Source organism: Pteronotus mesoamericanus, unplaced genomic scaffold, assembly GCF_021234165.1.
Source record: "Pteronotus mesoamericanus isolate MK-2021 breed Mesoamerican mustached bat unplaced genomic scaffold, CSHL_Meso_final contig_182, whole genome shotgun sequence".
NCBI lineage: Eukaryota > Metazoa > Chordata > Mammalia > Chiroptera > Mormoopidae > Pteronotus > Pteronotus mesoamericanus.
The window spans coordinates 25622855-25637218 of record NW_026555078.1 but is presented as its reverse complement, the minus strand read 5'-3'; the positions used below and the strand labels follow the sequence as shown (position 1 = coordinate 25637218).

General features: G+C 40.4%; 1 protein-coding gene across 1 annotated transcript in view; it reads left to right on the top strand.

Moving 5' to 3' along the window:
* The window catches only part of SYNE2 (spectrin repeat containing nuclear envelope protein 2), a 277882-nt gene that overhangs the window by 97448 nt on the left and 166070 nt on the right, over positions 1-14364 (top strand). The window contains exons 25-33 of the mRNA XM_054567455.1: positions 431-642; positions 791-881; positions 1704-1819; positions 2044-2170; positions 3644-3801; positions 4588-4735; positions 5389-5999; positions 8678-8857; positions 11187-11337. Of these exons, the coding sequence (XP_054423430.1) occupies positions 431-642; positions 791-881; positions 1704-1819; positions 2044-2170; positions 3644-3801; positions 4588-4735; positions 5389-5999; positions 8678-8857; positions 11187-11337 (1794 nt within the window). The remainder of the gene's footprint in view (positions 1-430; positions 643-790; positions 882-1703; positions 1820-2043; positions 2171-3643; positions 3802-4587; positions 4736-5388; positions 6000-8677; positions 8858-11186; positions 11338-14364) is intronic.

Here is a 14364-nt window from a genome sequence, read left to right as displayed (position 1 = left end):
CACCAGGAGGTTGCAGGTTCGATTCCCCGTCAGTGCACGTACCTAGGTTGTGGGCTCGATTCCATTCTACACACAGGAGGCAACCGATTGATGTTTCTCTCTCACAACTATGTTTCTCTCTCTGTCTCCCTTCCTTTCTCTCTCAAATCAATAAAAATATTTCCTCGGGTGAGGGTTAAAAAACACGGGGGGCATATTTTGGGGTGACACATTCTGGTTTTCTTACTCCATAACTGGACTGTGGCAAATCCCTTCAGGGCTGACTGCCCATCTTTGCTTCTCCATGCCCATCACCAAACCAGGCACACAGTGGACAGGCTTACAACAGATTGCGCTGTTAAAGTCACGCACATCTGTTAGTGTCTAATCCTCATGGGCTAATTATGTAAACTCATTTGGAACCCATTTCCTGCTTTATTTCCTCAATTAGGCCTGCTTTTCTCAGGAAGGCGGTCTGCACCAGCTTGATCGCCACATGGACGTCCTTCGGGAGCTGTGTGAAGAGCTGACTTCACAGAAGAGGCAACAGGAAGTGAGGAGAGTGCTCAAAGATTATGAACAAAAGATAGAAAGACTTCGGAAATGTGCTTCCGAGATTCATACGACACTGCAACGCTCCGTGGGAGCCGCGTCGAAAAACAAGTTAGTGCTTCATCAGAATAGCTACGTGTCAGGGAAGAACAAGATAAAGCCTCTTGCAAAATCAAATAATATTGGGTATTATTATGCATTCTCTTTCAGGCTTCATTTTTTAACTGTATTTCAATATGCGGTTTTGATTCCTTCCTAGGGGGACTATGAACACATCTGAGAACGGAGGAAGGAGTGCCCACAGTGAGGCGCCGTCTGCAAACTCAGATAATCAGCCATCGACTGAAAAGGTGATAAATGTGGATAGTGTGTTTTAGAAGTAAACTCAGTGAAAAAGGCCAAGTGTGCAATAATCCACTTCTCGTTGATTAAGTGATGGTTTTAATTATCTGGTAATTTTCATCAGCTGAGAATTCCCACTTAAATCACGCAAGGAGGCTTTTCAAAGAATTAGAATGAAGCAAAGCTGTAGTGAGCATAACTTAATTTTCCACTGGGGGTACAAGCAGGTTTTGTTTTTTTTAAAAGACCATTTTGAATCATTATGAATACATGTCAGCTGTGCACATTACTATTGAGGGTATAAGAGGTTAAGTTTAACCTGTACAGATGCCTCAGTGTCATTGAAATGAGGTAGTTCATTTGTCATTTGTCTTTTGCTCATTATAATGCCTTTTACTTTCTTTGGGAATTGAATTTTCATTTAGAGTCTTAGGTGAGTGGGCATTTACTGTGTATCAGAGCCCAGGTGGCCAGTTAGAAGGTGTGGGAAAGGAACAAGGTATATTTGTTTTGAGAGATCTGCCCCTGCATGCTAGGCTTCCACCTACTTTTGACTCTTGCTACGTGGTCCCAGTCAGCGAGGGCATTTAGGGGTGGGGAGAACTCCTTTACTGCACTGACAGCCCAAGCAGAAGGTGAGACTCAGTGTAACAAATGTTCCCTCTCTTGTGGGAAGGCCTTTCTCTGAGCTGAGAAACCTCAAATACATTGTATTATCTCCTGGGGTATAAAGAAGCAATACTATGCTTTTGTATCAAAAAGTGTTTATCTGTTCTAGACAACTAAGTATATTGAAGATATTATGTTTACTATTTTGCATATTTGTTTAGGCGGTAGAATCAATTAAGAATTTGAAGCTGGAATCAGAGTTAAAGCCTCAACAGGAAGAAAACATGGAGAAGTATGAAAAGGATCACAGTACATCTATAAATAGTTTACTAGAGAGGTAAATTCTTTTAAACAACTGGAAAGTCTACCAAAAATCTTCTATTAATGCAAATATAGTATATCTTAATAAGTTCTTATTATCCTTAAGTCATAATTTTTGCACATGGTCTAGTAACTTAAACAGAAATTTCCTGGGATTTTCTTAGGCATAAGTAACAGTAATTGAAAAACTTTTTTGTCTTATTTTTTAGATTAAGTAGTGTCACATTTATTTTTTCGCAGGTATGAGACACATAGAGAAATGCTTGAACTACACCTGCAAAACAACAAATTCAGGATTACTTCTGATTTCCCTACTGATAGGGAAAGGAGTAGTGCTTGTCTGCAAGACAAATTGAAAGATCTACAGGTAATTATTGAAAATATTATTAGAGTTTATCTTTTATTGGAAAAATAATACCACCATGAGGAGAGATATTATGTTTTCTTTGGGGGGGTCCCCTATGCTAGATGTTTCCAAAGAACTTCGTTGGATTGCATTTCTAATGTCATCTGATTGTAGAAAGTGATTTGCACCCAAGTATCAATCCCAGGAAAGACTTTGGTCCAAGGTCCTAATTTATTGTTCATGCTCTAATTTGATACTCTAGGCATTGTGACTTGCAAAATTTTGGATTGTGCTGAGGATGGGAATGAGGGCTTCAGATGAATTGGTCAAAACAGTGTGGTTGAAGGCAATTTTAACCAACACTGTTTGTTTCTAGGTTGCTCTGAAATTAAGAATATGTGAAAAACCAGTGACTCTAAATATTTTTCAGTTTATCATCTTAACCAAATTGTCACAGTGTCTATCTGACGTTGGACAATAAGAAAGGGCCATGCACTGGAGGTAGTGATGGATGACTTCCTGGAGAGCCATCGTAGGAAGTATTGCATTTGATATAAGAACTGAAGAAAAGACATTCTAGCTAGTGGTAGGCACATCAATTGTAAGCTCTTTTTTATTTTGAAGACGATCTGTGCGTGTCGCAGTGCAATGCTTGTATACTTGGAAGAGCAGTAGAGTGAATCCTCACAGAAAACCCATCAGGTAGAGAAAGGGCCATGGGTGGTTCCTACAAAGTCCTCCCATATTTTCTAGTTTCTTTCTTTTATGATGCCATTTCCTGAGTCACACTCTACCAACTGTTTCCTCTCTATTTTCCATATGAATAAGCAAAATTCATATGTTAAAATCTCTGTTGTTTAAATGATGGATTTAGCATATTTTCCAAGCAATTAAGCAACTGTCTTGAGACCTTACTCTAGGAATGAATAATGAGTTGGTTAGAAAAGCTATACTAATCCTTGGGGAAAGTGAAGAATAAATTATACTGGGGGGTACACAGTAAAATGCCTTCAAAAAGAAAAAAAACCAAGATAAGGTGCTGAAATGGTACAGGATTTTTGGGCCTTTAATTAAAAATCATAAATTAATTTTATTCACTTCTCATTTGTTAGAAATAGTTTTGGTTCACTTCAATTTCCTCTTAGTTCAAGGGAGAAACAAAGATTTATTATCTAGGGGTAATAGAATGTCTGCTCTTACAACTGCATGTGTCTTTCTGAATTGTGTTCTGTGCATCTAAGTTAGGGGAAGGGAGTTTGGAATTGGATGAAAGCCATGTTGTTGACTCCCTTAACTTCATTAAAAGGGTCCTCTGACAGCACAGCTAACATCACTGTTCCCTGGTAGATATTTGTAGGTTCTTGGAAGATATTTTTTTAAATGTGTTTTTATGTGAAACTGTGTCTCCAGTTGGTGGCTGTCTCATTTTGTAAGAACAGAATAATTGTGCCATTAACACATAAGTTGATAAATAAATTTATGTATTTCATCTAGGTCTTAAAAAATGAGACTGATGCTTGCTGGAAAGAGTTTGAGACCACTTCACTGCAGTTAGAAGAGCTTGAGAGCGACTCAAAGAAGCCTTTTATAATTAAAGCAAGAGACGGATTAAAGGACAAAGAAAGAGAGTTTCAGATGACTCTTAATACCAGGTATAATTTTGAGGCCTATTGATAATGAATTTATTCAACTTTTAAATGCCATTTTAAGATAGGCCAGTACTGTACTAGTGTGTTACTTTCTTTATTTGTCACAACAACCATAAGAGAAGCTGCCATTTTACTGACTAGCAAACTGATAGGTTAAATAACCTAACCCCGAGCCGCACCACTGGCCAAAGACTTGCGTGGAATTTAAAGTCTGTTGAGTTCCCAAAATCATGCTTTTCCCAATGTCCCCCCTTGGGCTTGAACTTGGTCATGTTGCATAACTTCTCTGGGCCTTGATTTCCTAATTGCTAAAATGAGAGTGCTGTATTACCCCTGTACATAGGATGTGTATTCCCAGTAGGTATGCTTGTCTTACATTACAGAAAACTGAGGCTCACAGTCTATATTGCTAACTATGCAGGGTAACACATTTCAATTCGTTATTGGCTGAGCATATTCTTGGCTCTGTTATATTTCCAGTAATAAAATAATTAGTATTTATAAGGAAGCTGCCTTGTCATCAAGGCAATGTTAAATTACATGCAGTAATTTGTATATTAGAATTTTTTTACAATTTTCCATTCAGCATCGTATTGTATAGGAAACAACTCATTCTTTGGCATTTGGATCACTGGGTTTGGGTCTTAATGTGATGATCTGTACCTATCATTGTATGTATTTGTAGTGGACAATTATTTTCTGTTCTTGATTAAGTAGTGGCATTAATGTATTTTATAGGATACCTTTCTGCCCTGGTTTTCCCTTACACTTTGTTTATTTTTCACCTAGAATGGAGTCTTTGGAGACTGCATTGCAGATTGTGTTACCTGTGGAGAAGGAGTCGCTCCTTCTGTGTGGCTCAGACCTCCTTCTACATGAAGTGGCCGTTCGGGAATTTCATCTTGCTGACACTGATGGCCTGTATCAAAACCTGAGAGTAAATAAAAGTTCTCATAGTATAGTTATAGAATTATCAATTACTCAGAGATTTATCCATGTTTATGCATTTTTAATTATATACCAGTAGTGTGTATTTAGAATATAAGCTATGACAGAAAAATCTTCAGTAATTTAGACTTGTTATTCATTTCTCAACTCTTCAATTCCTTTCAAATTTGGAAGTAGGTACTGTGGAGTAAATTATGAGGTATTTTTTTGAATTTGAAATTAAGAGTTCCTTATATGCCTTCTACAATGAATGAAATCTTAAACACCTGCTGGACTCATATGCTTATATTGGCATATTCCACAGATTACTCATTCCAAATCTCATCAAAAGTAAAACATATTTATGTTTTATTTTTCAGATTTTAAACAGATGTCTCAACAGTTAACTCTAATTTTCATTGAAGCAATAGATTTATATACTTGTTTTCTTTTGGGGATTGAAACATCAGAAAGGGTATCAGATGATAAAACAGCTGGGCCACCTGATCATTTGTAATTAAAATGTTGAAACTGTCAGCCTTGGTTAAACTGAGAAGCACTTTTTTAGATTAAATCTAGTTACATAATTTGAGGTTAGTTTCTGACGTGCAGTGTTACTTTTTTCTACCTCAGTCTTTTCAGCTCTTCTTACCTTTATTTTAGGATATCCAAGATTCCATAGCAAAACAGATAGAAATATGTAACAGTTTGGAACAGTCCGGCAACTTTGCATTAAAGGAATTACACCCACTTGATCTACATGCAACACAGACTATTATAGTAAAACACAGATCACAACTTGAAGAAATGAACCACAGGATCCAGACAAGTAAAGATGCCCTCAGGGCCCTGGAAGATTTTTTGGCTGCTCTGAAAACAGCTGAACTCCCTGTTGAGCTTGTTACTGACCTTTCAGCCTCAGATACACAGGTGGTACCAGAAAATACTTTGACAGTAAAAAATAAAGGAGGAGAAATTTATCAGATGAAAGATAAGGCCAGACACTTAGATAAACGTTTGAAGACCCTTGGTATAAGTCTTAAAGATGCCAAGTGGGGTGAAGATGGATCCTGTGAAAAAATTCTTGATTCTCTGTCCAAACCCTTATTTGAGACACATGGTTGTAGCAGACAGGAGGAACTCACCGAAGCAGACCACTTGCTGCAAACTTGTGCTCTCAAAAATAATGAACTCCTGAAAAACATTCTAGATGTGCACAATCAAATCAGTAAAATTGGTCTGAAGGATCCGACTGTTCCAGCTGTAAAACAACGGTAAGTATTGTTTCCGTCAGTTTCCATCCAAGGTACATTTTTCTGTCTTTTCAAATACCTGTTAGATGGAACAGATACTTCCTGTCTTTCTGTTTCAGTTCCATCCCACTCTTTTCAGCCTTCTTTTTTGTAGACTTCTCAGACAAACTTCCTTCTTGCTGATATTGTGCTTTTCTAAGATGTTATATAATTCTGTAAAGTTTTCGTTCTCGTGAACTAAGATACGGACAAAGGACATGAGCTGCTTTGGAGCTGTGTATTTATTATGGTGTTCTCTTGATGGGGGAAGACCTGGGAAGCGCTGCACATTTGATAATAAAGAAATAAGTGGTAGCACATGCACATGCCACACTTTGTCCCTTCTTCTTCCTTTATTATTTGGATTCATCCTTTCTCCCATCAGGACTAGGGTGGGGACTGAGTAGGAGGGCATGGGATTGGGATAAGTTAGGTTAGTGTTGGTTCTGGAGGGTGAGCAGAATTGGGGTAAACTGAGGTTGGTAGCCTTCAGTATATGAGTGCCGCTGTTTTCATTCTGCCATTCAGAGTCGGCCTCTCAGTGCTGACAGTGACAATGTTAGGAAGAGTCACTTTTGTGGAGCTCCCCTCCCCTTAGTAAATCTCTCCCACTTTCTGTCTCCTTGTCCATCTGTCGTCCTTCAGGTTCAGTGTTCTCTTGAGGCTCTTTAGCTGACCAAGCTCTTTCCTCTGGAATTTCCCTATGACTTCAGTCTCAGTGAGCCTTCCATTCCTACAGTGCCCCAGGTCTTAATGAGGTGTCAAACTAAATACTAATTTAGTAATTAATTCATTGTTAATAGACTTATAGATTTAGAAAGAATGAGTACATAAATACAAGTTTATAAATGAAAACCATACATCTATAAATAATAAATTTGCTTTCATTTTTAGTTTTTAACACAACAAATATGTGGTGTGTGCCATGCATTATTTTAGGTACTAGGGATATAGCAGGTAACAAAATAGACAAAAATTCTTGCCCCACATAGAACTTATTATCAAGGGGGAGAGGTGTAAGATATTCAGTATGCTCGATGGTGATAAAAGCTATAGAGAAAAGTTAAGCAAATAAAGACAAAAAAGGGTTCCAATTCAAATAGAGTCATTAGGGACAGTTGTACTGAGACGCTGACCTTGAAGTAAGTAACACGGGATGAGAGCTAGCCAAGTGACCACCATCCTGGAGGAAGAGCCTTCCAGGCTGAGGGAGCAGTGGGTACAAAGGCCAGGTGTGAGACTGGGCCCGGCATGTTTGATGAGAGCCTAGGAGGTGAGAAGGGCAGCCATGAGGGGAAGAGGTATGAAGGGAGTCAGAGGTAATGGATGGGACGGAGCATAGCTTATGAAGGGACTTGTGGGCCATGTGATTACTTTTGGTTTGGGCATTGGGAAGCCACTGGAGAGTTCTGAGCAGAGGGAAGTGTTCGGGTTTTTATTGTAACAGCTTCTCTGTGACTCATGTGTTGACTGTAGACGATAGGAATCAATGAAAGATGTAGGAAGTCTAGTTTGACCTATTTCAGTAATCTACATCCTCATGATGGTGGTGTGGACCAATGGTGAAATTGTCAAGTGTTAAGATTCTGTATATATTTTGAAGGGAAAGTCTGCAAGCTTTGTTGACAAATTGAACATAGGCTTTAACAGAAAGATTGGAGTTACCAATAACTGAGGTGAGAAAGACTAAAGTTTATCAGGTAGTGAATGAAAGATCAGGTGTGCTCAGTTTTCGAAGTGATAGGTTCAAAGTACTTCTTTGACTTTCATGTGTGGATATCAATAAGACTCTTAAAAACAGATGGTATCAGGGGTTGAGAGAGAGGTCTAGGGTAGAGGTATAGTTTGAGAGTTGTTAGCATTTTGGAATGCTGTTTAAAGCCATGAGTAACTGAGTTTAGATAGGGAAGAAGTCAGTCTTGTACTGGGGTGAGGGATGTAAGCAACTGTGTCAAATGCTGCTGACTTGGGAAGGAAGGTGAAGATTGAGAATGGAACCCACGTGGTTACTGGAGGTCTTGATGAGTGAGTGAGCGGTTTTTGGAGGGGCTATAGGGAATGAAAGCCTTATGGGAGCAGATTCAAGAGAAATTGGAAAGGAGGAAGTAGAGACAGTGGGTATCTGATAAAAGCAAGTTTATACCTAGATGAATGGAGTTAATCCATCCAGGATTAGTTTGCACATTAACACCCTTTGCTCAAATGACTCTCTTTCTTGATATGGGAGAGCTTTTTGCATACAGGGTAGAAATACAAGTTTTCCTTCTTCCTTGGGCCCCTCCACACTCCCTTAGGAGCCTTGTAGTTCTCTACCACTTTTCTCTTCTTTACACACCATGCTTTCTTTCCCACTCACTTACACACGCCCAATCTTTCTCTTTTTTTTTTTTCCTTACATGCGTATATACACCCTTTACAAATGTGTTCATCACAGAAAAATGTTACTGTTTTTGGTTTTGTGTATTTATAATAATAAAACACCAGATTAGTATTCTGGAGTTGCAAAGAGCCTCCTAAACTCTATAACAGCAATGTGTAATTTTTGTCTTCATAAACCTCATGAGGACAAGTTAAGTAGATGTGCTCGCCACATTACCCATATTTGTATCGAGTCAAATTGGCTAATTATGGCTATTAATCTTTTCTCTTTTATAATCAAGGAAAGAATTATTAATCAAAGTGGAGAAGGACCTAGATAATTATGAAGAAGAGAAGAGACTCTTGCAAGATATGGCTAATTCTCTTCCACGATTCAAAGATGGCAGAGAAAAAGCTCTGAACCAACAGTGCCAAAATACAGCACTCTTGTGGGAGAATGCAAAAGCTTCCATCACTGAATGGTAAGGAAAAGAATCCCTGCCAAATCTGAAAAATGGTTTGTGGCATAATTAACTTTTTGAAATGTATATGTTTAAAACACCTTCCCATGGACCTAACAGAGGGGCAAACAGGAGTTTCACACTGGAAGCTCACTGGATCAATGTCTGGGCAGACCTGGAATCATAGATTCTGGCTTGAATGAACTCAAGAAGTTATCTAGGAAGGATAACAGTCATACAGTATATTAATCACCCCACCTGCAGTAGTGGGTGTAACCAATTACCACAAATTAGTGGATTAAAAACATCACAAACTTATATTACAGTCTGGAGGTCAGAAATCCCCAAATGAAGCTATGTTTTCATTCTGGAGATTCCAGGAGTGAATCCCTTTCCTTGCTTGTTTTGTCTTTTGGAAGCCTCCTATTGCATTCCTTGGCTTGTGTCCCTTTCTTCCATATTTTTTTAAATCAATTTTGAGAGAAGAGAGGAAGTGAGAGACAGGGAATGAAAGAGAGACAAATAACAACCTGCTGCTTCACCCACTCATGTATTCATTGGTTGAATTCTTGTATATGTCCTGACTGTTGATTGAACCCGCAGTCTTGGCATATGGGGACGATGCTCTAACCAACTGAGCTACCCAGCCAGGGCCCCTTTCTTGCATCTTTAAAGCCAGCATCTTGGCATCTTCTAATCTCAGTCTCAGTCTCTCTCCTCTCTCTCTCGCTTTCGCTCTCCCTCGCTCTCTTGCTCTCATCTCTGCCTCTCCTGTCACCTTATCTTCTCTGACTCTGACCCTCCTGTCTCCCTCCTGTAAGGACCCTTCTGATTATATTTTACCCACCCGAAGGATTCAGAATAATGTCCCATTTTAAGACCCTTAACTTAATCACATCTACAGAGTCCCTTTTGCCATGTACGGTAACATGTTCACAGGATCCAGGGATTAGGACATGGGACATTATTCTTCCACATACGCTACTTGAATGGAGATGTTGCCTGTCAGTTGCCACCATTTTTCCTACAGAGCCTAGGCAAGGCTCAAAGGTTTTCTTAACTGTGTGACAACCATTACCTATGAGTCCCAGCTGGTGAATCTGCTGAATGTACTCCATCCTTGCCTTCTCCCCTTATTCTCTGTCTGCAGGTGGGAGTGGCCTAGAGGACTGATCCCTATCCCTGTACGACCCAGGCCAAAGGTTCAAGTTAGGCTAAGAAGTGGGAGGTACTAGTAGGAGGTCAGAGGACAAGAAGAGAGAGTTCAAGGTGGTTTTATCCATCCCCCTCCCTTTTCAGCATGTGGTTCAGCAACTCCTACCGGACCCTCCTCTTTGACTCGGGGCACTTTCCCTTTGAGGCCAACTGGTGGATCAATAAAAAATTATTGCAGTGGTCAGTCCCTGGGTGCCTCAGCTCTCTGGTGATTTCCCTTAACTCTGCCCTCAGTGGGCCTTTCACCCCAGAACTCCGTCTGAGTACCCTTTCCTTTGGCAATCTGAGTGTACCGTAGTCGAGATGAAGCCTGTCTGTAGCATTTGATCTAGTCTACCCTTCCATTTTACAGAGGAAGGAATTGAGGTTCTGAGGCCTAAAGTTGCTTATCTAAGGTCACACAACTAATTAGTGCCCAGCCATAACTAGAAGCCATAACTAGAAACCAGGTGTCCTAACTGCCCATTATTGGTACCATACTTTAAATAAATTTCATTCATTCATTCATTCATTCATTTTTATAGAAAGAGGGTAAGGGAAGGAGAAAGAGAGGGAGAGAGAAATCAGTGTGTGGTTGCCTCTCACGTGAGCCTTCCTGGGGACCTGGCCTGCAGCCCAGGCATGTGCCCTGACTGGGATTCAAACCTGTGACCTTTTGGTTCACAGGCTTGTGCTCAATCCACTGAGCTACACCAGCCAGGGTCAGTACCATACTTTTTTAAAAAGTATAAATCTAGAATGAGTTAAGTAGACCCAAACAATTTATAGCTTGCTGAACTATTATTAAAATAATCTCCAAGAATAATTGTAGGGAGGCACAGTTTTCTGAGATGACCTTTGGTCAAGGATAAAATTGGGATGCTGATTCCTTAAGATCATGAATCGTATGTTTCTTTCTAGAGGGTACATCTGGTGACTTTTTAATATTGATCAGGTGAAACTACTAATCCAGTGATTATTTACTATCAATGTATGAGTGACCATTCTTAGGTTAAATTGATAAAACTATCAGAAACCATGTCAAGAAGAAAAATCCTTCTATAAGGTATTAATCATTATTGTAGGAGAGTTAAAAAGAGAAAGAATGGTTTTGTTATTTTCAGATGTTTTGTACTTTTACATTTTTTTTTTATAGCCTTGACCAATGTGAAAGAGTTTTGGAGCTCTTAAAGCAGTATCAGCATTTTAAGAATGTCTTGACAACTTTGATTCAAAAAGAAGAGAATGTCATCTCCCTTCAGGCTTCATACATGGGGAAGGAGAACCTGAAGAAAAGGATAGCAGAGGTGAGTCCGGTTCCAAAGGAAGCTCTACACGTGTCCTTGCTAACAAGCCAGACAACAAAGAGGATGTTATAAATGGAGCCACTTTTAAAACTTGGTTTAAATGAAGTTACTGGTGACTCTATTTTACCAAATATCCAAGAATGTATTTAATATATCAGCAGATCTTGAAAAAAATCACCCCCAAGTTGATGTTTGTTTTTTTTTTTAAATCCTAATCCAAGAATACATTTATTGATTTGTGAGAGAGAGAGAGAGTGTTAGAGAGAGAGATGGAAGGGGAACATCAATGTGAGAGAGAAATATCCATCTGTTTCTTCCTGTTTGTGCCCCAACTTGCGACACCTCTGTAAGGTGATACCAGTCTGTGTGTACTGACCTTCTACCTAAAAGAAATCTGAGACTTCATTGCAGCCTTAAGAGAATGAAGATAGTGGGAAAGTCCCCTTTGTTGTTAGGGGACAAAGGAAAAATTATGTTTTTATTTAGTTGCTTTCTGCAAAGGTGCTGGAGCTGATCTCCAGGTTGCTCTGTCTGTGTTCATAGCCTCACCAATTGCAACTTTGTATTCTAGGAAGAATAACAGTTTTGGACACTAGGTGTCATTATTTTCTATGATTTTATGTGGTTATCAATCAGTGGCAGGAAATGAGATAGTTAGGAAGGAATACACTTCACTGTATTATTATTCACCAGATCGTTGCTTTCCCTGTTGGTTTTATGAGCACTATGCTAAAATGCTGTCAAAGTGTCTAAAGCATGTGTGAAACTTAGTCTACTAGGTTCAGCTGGTTGTCAGAAAGCCATTTTATTTAACATCTCAGTTGCTGAGAGCAACATCAGTAGAAGCTTACATAGACCAGGTTCTTACAGACAATTTATTCTTTACCCAGAACTCCTGTCCCTGAAGCTGAAGTGACAGTTAGGGTTCAGACACATGGCCAGTGCCACAGATGAGGAGTAGCCCCTGTCAGGGACCCACTTTCTCAGACTATTTGAAACTGACCAATCAGAAAGAGCCTCGTTTAGATACCAGTTATTCAATATGTGACTGTGTAACTGGATTCCTAGGAGACTTGATTGAGGGAGGCCACCAAGGCCATGAGCAGTCATTGGGAGCCACTTAGATGCAACCTCTTTGGTTCCATCCAGCAGAGGCAGCTTTGGGTCTGGTGGTCTCGGAGTCGAGCAGGATTCTGGGCTCATTGCAGTGGATTTAAGGAGCTGCAGTTCCCTTGGTTTGCAGAGAATCCAACTTGATCAACCATACAAGATCCCCTCAACCTTGTGTCCCAGTTCACGTAGCCATTCCTCCACTGTGCCCCAGATGCCAGTTTCCCACCTGCTGCTCTTATTTCAGAATCCAGGGCTCTCCCTTAATCCCAGCTCCTAAGTCCTTGCCTTGTGTACTGACCAGACAGACAGATCTAGCCCCTCTTGCCTGCAGCTGTTCTTGGGTTGTGCTGACCCTCCTTAGTCCTTGAGTCCGCCCTTTGTCCTGTTACCAGCAAAAAGTGATCTCTGTCCTATTCGGTGAGGTGGCTAGGAAAAGTGCCTGGCAGAGCGCCTGGGACTTAGCCTCATCATGAGGGTCAGTCATGATGCCCCACCGTGTGTGTGGTTGGGAGGAAAAATCTTGCTCAACCCTCAAGACTTTTTCTATGGTCTGATAATCAGAAATTAGACAGATTAGCAAGAGAAAATAATCAAATCTAATACATCTGTTTGGGAACCCTGCATACATGAGAGAGCCAGTGACCTCACATGCACTAGAGGTTCAGAGACAAAAAGGGAAAATAGCTACATAGGACATTTTGAGCTAGGGATGGCTTGGGGACTTCACAGGATTATTGCAGGATGATAAGCAGAGCAGATGTTCAGTAAATAGAAGTTTATCCTGCTCCGTAGATAGGTCTAAGAAGTTATCTCTGATCATTTCTTTTTATGGGCAAAGCCCCTAATTCAAGTTCATCTAGGTAGTTAAGGGAGGGGCAGAAGTCTTTCTTGAGTCCCTGGGCTCAAGTTCACTTTAGCTCAAAACAATCCACAGGCCACAGAGACACATCTTGGGGTGACTTGTTCTAACCCCCCACATGGCCCATTTGCAATTCTAAATGCTCCCTCTTCTCAGATGCTTGAACACTTTTTCTACCACACATAACTATAACCAACCCCATAAGGTAAACTGTATATTTTCCGACCAGTAGAACTTCCTTCCATCCTCTTCAGGCAGCTGGCCCCTCTCCTGGGTGAGTCTCCCTAATGGAAAGCTAAGTCCAGGTCTTGACCCTTCTGCCAGCATTAGCACCTCAGTGGCTGTTTTCTAAGTCTGTTTGGGCTGCTATTACAAAAATACCACAGACTGGGTGGGTTACAAGCAACGAAGTTTATTTCTCACACTTCTGGAGACAGTTCTCATAGTTTATAATATTCTGCTGTTGATGCACCTCCAAATTTCTGTTCTTCTCACATACAAAGTATATTCATTCCTTTCCAACAGCCCCAAACGTCATAACTTGACATGGCATCACCTCTAAAACCTGACCCCAAAGTCTCATCTCCTTGTCATCTAAATCAGATACGGGTGAGAATTAAGGTACATTTCATTTTGAGAGAAATTTCTCTCCAGCTGTGAACCCAAGAAACCAAACAAATTATACGTTTTCAAAGTACTGTGGTGGGCCAGGGATAGGGTAGAGATCTATGCATTGCAAAAGGGAGAAATAGAAGAGGAAAAAGACAGATGGCCCCAAGTATGAACAAAACCTAACAAGGCAAACAACACTAAACCTTAAGGCTGGAGAATAATCCTCTTTGGCCTGACGATCTGCCGCTGGGCGCACTGGAATGACTGGATGACCTTGGCAGTACGACCCCGCCTCTCACCCCGCGTGGTCCCCACAGGGGCCCCTGCAGCTCTCCTGGGCTGGGGTCCTACACCCTCAGCACTCCTGACCTGAGGTCACACGCTTGTGGCCGTCTTCTCCTTGTGTCCTTACCTGGTCAAAAGGTCAAAATAACTCTCCGGAG